The following is a 7,500-nucleotide window of genomic DNA, read 5'->3' on the forward strand; positions in this document are numbered from 1 at the left end:
CTACGACAAGGTACTACTACTGCTGATACTACTGCTAATACTACGACAAGCTGAGCAGGGCGCTCAGGTACTACTACGACAAGGTACTACTGCTAATACTACTGCTACGACAAGGTACTACTACTGCTGATACTACTGCTAATACTACGACAAGCTGAGCAGGGCGCTCAGATACTACTACGACAAGGTACTACTACTGCTGATACTACTGCTAATACTACGACAAGCTGAGCAGGGCGCTCAGATACTACTACGACAAGGTACTACTGCTAATACTACTGCTACAACAAGGTACTACTGCTAATACTACTGCTACGACAAGGCACTACTACTGCTAATACTGGTAATACTACGACAAGCTGAGCAGGGCGCTCAGATACTACTACGACAAGGTACTACTGCTAATACTACTGCTACGACAAGGTACTACTACTGCTGATACTACTGCTACGACAAGGTACTACTACTGCCGATACTACTGCTAATACTACGACAAGCTGAGCAGGGCGCTCAGATACTACTACGACAAGGTACTACTGCTAATACTACTGCTACGACAAGGTACTACTGCTAATACTACTGCTACGACAAGGTACTACTGCTAATACTACTGCTACGACAAGGTACTACTACTGCTAATACTGGTAATACTACGACAAGCTGAGCAGGGCGCTCAGATACTACTACGACAAGGTACTACTGCTAATACTACTGCTACGACAAGGTACTACTGCTAATACTACTGCTACGACAAGGTACTACTGCTAATACTACTGCTACGACAAGGTACTACTACTGCTAATACTGGTAATACTACGACAAGCTGAGCAGGGCGCTCAGATACTACTACGACAAGGTACTACTGCTAATACTACTGCTACGACAAGGTACTACTACTGCTGATACTACTGCTAATACTACGACAAGCTGAGCAGGGCGCTCAGATACTACTACGACAAGGTACTACTGCTAATACTACTGCTACGACAAGGTACTGCTACTGCTGATACTGCTAATACTACGACAAGCTGAGCAGGGCGCTCAGATACTACTACGACAAGGTACTACTGCTAATACTACTGCTACGACAAGGTACTACTGCTAATACTACTGCTACGACAAGGTACTACTGCTAATACTACTGCTACGACAAGGTACTACTACTGCTAATACTGGTAATACTACGACAAGCTGAGCAGGGCGCTCAGATACTACTACGACAAGGTACTACTGCTAATACTACTGCTACGACAAGGTACTACTGCTAATACTACTACTACGACAAGGTACTACTGCTAATACTACTGCTACGACAAGGTACTACTACTGCTGATACTACTGCTAATACTACGACAAGCTGAGCAGGGCGCTCAGATACTACTACGACAAGGTACTACTGCTAATACTGCTACGACAAGGTACTACTACTGCTGATACTACGACAAGGTACTACTACTGCTGATACTACGACAAGCTAAGCAGGGCGCTCAGATACTACTACGACAAGGTACTACTGCTAATACTACTGCTACGACAAGGTACTACTACTGCTGATACTACCACAAGGTACTACTGCTAATACTACTGCTAATACTACTGCTACGACAAGGTACTACTACTGCTGATACTACCACAAGGTACTACTGCTAATACTACTGCTACGACAAGGTACTACTACTGCTGATACTACTGCTAATACTACGACAAGCTGAGCAGGGCGCTCAGATACTACTACGACAAGGTACTACTGCTAATACTACTGCTACGACAAGGTACTGCTACTGCTGATACTGCTAATACTACGACAAGCTGAGCAGGGCGCTCAGATACTACTACGACAAGGTACTACTACTGCTAATATTACGACAAGGTACTACTACTGCTAATACTACGACAAGGTACTACTACTGATACTACTGCTGATACTACGACAAGGTACTACTGCAGCTAATACTACTGCTGATACGACGACACGGTACTACTGCTGCTGATACTACTGCTAATACTACGACAAGGTACTACTGCTGCTAATACTACTGCTAATACTACGACAAGGTACTACTGCTGCTGATACTGCTACTACTACGACAAGGTACTACTGCTGCTAATACTACTGCTAATACTACGACAAGGTACTACTACTGCTAATACTACGACAAGGTACTACTACTGCTAATACTATGACAAGGTACTACTACTGCTGATACTACGACAAGGTACTACTACTGCTAATACTACTGCTACTACTACGACAAGGTACTACAGCTGCAGATACTACTGCTAATACTACGACAAGGTACCACTACTGCTAATACTACTGCTGATACTACTACTAATGTTACTACTACTACTGCTACTACCACTATTATGCCTGTTCCTACAGTTATTAATATGTGTGTGTGTGTGTGTGTGTGTGTGTGTGTGTGTGTGTTGTCCTGCAGAACATCATAAAGAAGGTGAGCGGTCAGAAGTTCGTCTATAAGTTCGTCAGTCATCCCGACCCGTCTCTGCCCGAGGGGCTGCGCGGCGGGGAGGAGGGGCCGAGGCGGGACAACAACGACCCCAACGGCCAATCCAAAGGCCTGGGGGGCGTGGCCACCGCCTGTCCGTCAAAGGGCTTACCCCAGGTACAGTTTGACGTCCTTCTTTTCCTCCTGTACATTTTTGTAGACTGATATTTTTTATTTTTATTTATTATCAGTAGAAATGTATATTACTGTAACCAGCTTAATGCTTAATTATGTTAATGAATAATAAAAATACATCATGATTGATTGACTGACTGATTGATCTGTTGATCGGCAGCGCTCGTCGCCCAGCAGCTCTCAGAAAAGCTCCCGAAACGACTACATGAAGTCCGGCCTCTACTCCACCTTCACCATCCAATCACTGCAGGCCGCGCCCAATCCCCGGCCAATCAAAACAGAGCTGCTGCTGACGCAAGAGCCCGCCCCCAAAGTTGACAGGACGCCCAGAGAGGTAGAGAGAGAGTGAGAGAGTGAGAGAGAGAGAGAGAGTGTGTGTGTGTGTGGAAAATTAGAAACTTATTTACTATGAAATTTTGAGAAATAGTTTCAGCTGATTGATTCCTCTCCTCTCCTCTCTTCTCCTTGTTTCTCCTCCTCTCCTCTCCTCCTCTTCCTCCTCCTCCTCCTCCTCCTCCTCCTCCTCCTCTTCAGGTCTGTTTATTAGACTCTCCCTCCTCCCAGTCAGCAGGAGGCGCTGTGGATTCTGGTCTCCAGGTGATCGTCACTCAGCCGTCTCCCTGTCCGACTCCGGCCCTCAGCCCTCAGATACCAGCCAGCACCACCAGCCAATCACAGGTCAGTGTCAGCCCCCAACAGCCAATCACAGGCTAGTATCAGGGAGGAATTAAACACAACACTACTGAGGATTACAACACTGGAACAGGAATGAAATAGTAAAGAAAAAGATAAAGGCAGCAATAACAGAACAGAAGATAATCCCATAATCCCAGTCATCTGCTTCTGTCCAGTGGTAGAAAGAGCGTCCTGTACCCAAAATGTCACAGGTTCAGTCTCCATCTGCTCGAGTCCCAAGTCAGTCTTAAGTCTTGAGGCACAAGTCTCAACGCAAGTCTCAAGTCTAAATGTAGAACAGCAAGTCAAGTCAGAACAAATCAAGAGTCCAGTATCAATTTAATATCTTAAAGAAAACTAAATATCTAGGACTTTTCAATGCAATATGGTTTTAATAGGATAAAAACTTGGTAAGAGCATCATGAGTTTGATTTCTAGAATCAGTTTCAACTATCAACAACAATCAACAATCATTCCATACAAATTCAGAAAACAGAATTTAAATTCAGTCGTCTGCTGGAACAAATCTCATCACTTTCAATCTAAGTCATTTACACAAACACAAGATCTCAAGTCAAGACTTTAGAAACCTTTTCAAGTCATCAAAGTACAAGTCAGAGTCAAGTCCCAAGTCACCAGAACCCAAGTCAAGTCAAGTCTCAAGTCTTCTCTTCATGCAGCAAGTCAAGTCTCAAGGCAGCAGAATCAGAACCACCAGAAAGAGTCTAAATTAACATTGTGACTCAAGTCTGACTCGAGTCCCCACCTCTGTGAGTCAGTAGAAACGGCGTCTCTGGTTTCCTGTTTTAAAACACGACATTCTGCCTCTTACACTCACTCTGTGTTGCCAATTTGCATAAATTTGCATGAATACAAGAGTGAATGAGAGTCAAGTTTCACGTCCAGTTTATTTCCGTAGCTCTTCATCACTTTTCAGCAATGAGCCTACCTAGATCTAACTGAGCAACAAACAATCACACAACAAAATGATCAGTACAGTCGGCAACACAACAAAACACAAGGAAACAAAAAGTACGGGACACAAAGCAGCATGGGACACAACAGGCCGCCTGAACCAACAGCTGAATGATAGGAACAGCAGAGCGAGGAGAAACAGTGGAGTTTCATGAAGTTTCAGCACACAGGTTTTATTAGACCAGGTCTGCTGGTCTGTGGTGTCAGGTGATGAAGCAGCATCACCTCCACTGTCTGTTGGAAGTTTCACTGGAAAACGAGCTCTGAGAGAAACAGTAGATGCTGCTCAGTGTTCAGTCAGTGTGTTGGTGGTTAATCCTCTCTTCTTCTCTGTCTCTGTTGTTTTACCTTTTCTTCTGGACTAAAGTTATACACTGGGAGTTTAGACAGCATCAGGATTCCTCCAGCATTACTGAAGTAAACAAAGGGTTGCTTTTTGTCTCTGGCGAGGGTCACTTTTTTACAATGGTTACTTTTGACTTTTTTACAATGTTTACTTTTTGACTTTTTTTACAATGGTTACTTTTTGACTTTTTTTTACAATGGTTACTTTTGACTTTTTACAATGGTTACTTTTTGACTTCACAATGGTTACTTTTGACTTTTTTACAATGGTTACTTTTGACTTTTTACAATGGTTACTTTTGACTTTTTTTACAATGGTTACTTTTTGACTTTTTACAATGGTTACTTTTTGACTTTTTTTACAATGGTTACTTTTGACTTTTACAATGGTTACTTTTTGACTTTTTTTACAATGGTTACTTTTGACTTTTTTACAATGGTTACTTTTTGACTTTTTACAATGGTTACTTTTGACTTTTTTACAATGGTTACTTTTTGACTTTTTACAATGGTTACTTTTGACTTTTTTACAATGGTTACTTTTTGACTTTTTTTACAATGGTTACTTTTGACTTTTTACAATGGTTACTTTTTGACTTTTTACAATGGTTACTTTTGACTTTTTTTACAATGGTTACTTTTTGACTTTTTTTACAATGGTTACTTTTGACTTTTTTACAATGGTTACTTTTTGACTTTTTTTACAATGGTTACTTTTGACTTTTTTTACAATGGTTACTTTTTGACTTTTTACAATGGTTACTTTTCGACTTTTTACAATGGTTACTTTTGACTTTTTTACAATGGTTACTTTTGACTTTTTTTACAATGGTTTTGACTTTTACAATGGTTACTTTTTGACTTTTTTACAAGGGCCTACTGTTTTTTTTTGGTAACTTTTTTACAACTGTTACTTTTTGACTTTTTCTACAAAGACCTACATTTTTCTTACTTTTTTACAGCTGTTGCTTTTGGACTTTTTTACAACGGTTACTTTTTGAGTTTTAAACAACGGAGGTTTTGATGAGGGTTGCTTTTTGACTTTTTGGCAAGGTGTTTGGAAAGTGCTACTTTTGAATAGGATTATTTGAGAGAGATGCTACATGTCAACATCCTGCTGTTATTTCTCACATCTGTTTGAATTTCTGAAATGAGATGTGATGGTGAATGTTGTCCCCCCCCCCTCTCTACCCCTCCCCCCCTTCCCCCCAGAAGCCCCTCCCCCCTCCTCTCAGCGACCCTCCTCAGATCTATCTCACCAGCGTCGGGGACCCATCCTCCCTCACCCCCCTCATCCCCCTGGGTCCGGTCGGGGGGGCGGTGGGTCCGGTCGGCTCCCCCCACGTCTCCCTGGGCGCCCAGGGGCCCCAGCAGGACGAGTGCGGGGGAGTGAGCGTCCCCCCGAGCTTCCCCCCTCACCCCCACCCTCCCGCTCACCCTCCTCCGCCGCCCGTCTTCGTCATCATCAACCCGCCTCCCGCCCAGCAGCAGGCCGGCGTGGCCACGCCTCCCTCCGTCGCTCCTCCCTCCGCTCCGGCCGCCGCGCCTCCTGCCGCTCCTCCTCCCATCGTGATAAAGGAGGAGAACCTGCCGTCGGAGGAGGAGCTGCTGGAGATGGTGTCACTGGAGGAGAAACAGGTGGAGGAGGTGAGAGGAGGGAGGGGAGGGGGGAGGAGAGAAGGAGACAGGAGAGGAGAGAAGGAGACAGGAGAGGAGTCTGCAGGGAGAGGATGCAAAGGAGGGATGGGAGGAGAGGAGGAAGGGAGTAATTAATGATCAGTTTGTTCTCCTGTCGTGTGATGTCATTAGAACGCCTTTAAATATGAGAAGAGGATTATGGGAGTTATAGAATTTCTAGTTTGTTATTTTCACAGTTAAAGAACTTTTATGTTATTTTGTTAATTAGATGCTTTGCAGTAAAGAACAGACATGATTTGTAGAAAATGATTTCACAACAATATGATGAAGTTTGGGTGTCCAGGAGTAGAGAAGAAGACAGAAATAACTCACGTTCTTCAGTTGGTTCTGATAGTGAAGCCGTGATTCATCAGTCTGGTTCCTCCTGTTCTTCTGTCAGGTTCCTCATCTGGTCTGCGGCTCAGGAGAACCGGGAGAACCCCCCCTCTCCATCGTGGAGAGCCCCCCCCCTCCCTGCATGGAGCCGGGGGTCGGAGGTCAGCATGCTGGAGGGGAGGAGGGGGGGGAGGGCAAGGCCGTGCTAGCAGGTAACACACACACACACACACACACACACACACACTCACACACACACACACAGGACAAGGTTTTGTTTTTAATAAAAAAAAACAAAAAATGACTCAAAAAACATAATATCTCAGGTGATCTCCTCTGTGTCGACACATTTCAGCTCCATCCTTATTATTTTGGATGTGAACTGATATGATGACTGTGAGGTCAAAGGTCAGACTGTCCGCTTTAATTTGAGGGTTTTCAGCCATGTTGGATAGACAGATACAGAACTGAAACCCTTTTGGCTTTTCTTCACACCTTATTTTTGGATTCTCTCACTGCTAATTAGTAGGGAGAAGAAATGTAGAGTTTAATTTCAGAACAAGATGAACCGACTGCAGGGAACAGGAGAACAGGAGAACAGGGAGAACAGGGAGAACAGGGAGAACAGGAGAACAGGGAGAACAGGGAGAACAGGGAACAGGAGAACAGGGAACAGGAGAACAGGAGAACAGTTCGGTTCCAAAGTGAAATCTCCACCATTCAAAACACTGACGCCTCCTTTTCTTACAGATTGACTGGCATGTTGCAGATTCCTGCTAAAGTTCTGTCTTATCTTCAGGCTTTTCATTTCATTATATTTATTTATTATTTTTATTTATATTCTTAT

General features: G+C 43.7%; 2 protein-coding genes across 2 annotated transcripts in view; both read left to right on the plus strand.

Moving 5' to 3' along the window:
• The window catches only part of uxt (ubiquitously-expressed, prefoldin-like chaperone), a 363,866-nt gene that overhangs the window by 19,646 nt on the left and 336,720 nt on the right, over positions 1 to 7,500 (plus strand). The gene's annotated exons all lie outside the window — the stretch shown is intronic.
• The window catches only part of elk1 (ETS transcription factor ELK1), a 28,434-nt gene that overhangs the window by 8,976 nt on the left and 11,958 nt on the right, over positions 1 to 7,500 (plus strand). Inside the window, exons 3-7 of the mRNA XM_078288200.1 lie at positions 2,442 to 2,627; positions 2,806 to 2,979; positions 3,180 to 3,323; positions 5,853 to 6,287; positions 6,718 to 6,847. Coding sequence (XP_078144326.1) covers positions 2,442 to 2,627; positions 2,806 to 2,979; positions 3,180 to 3,323; positions 5,853 to 6,287; positions 6,718 to 6,847 — 1,069 coding nt within the window. The remainder of the gene's footprint in view (positions 1 to 2,441; positions 2,628 to 2,805; positions 2,980 to 3,179; positions 3,324 to 5,852; positions 6,288 to 6,717; positions 6,848 to 7,500) is intronic.

Source organism: Centroberyx gerrardi, chromosome 14 (genome assembly GCF_048128805.1).
Source record: "Centroberyx gerrardi isolate f3 chromosome 14, fCenGer3.hap1.cur.20231027, whole genome shotgun sequence".
NCBI classification, from domain to species: domain Eukaryota; kingdom Metazoa; phylum Chordata; class Actinopteri; order Beryciformes; family Berycidae; genus Centroberyx; species Centroberyx gerrardi.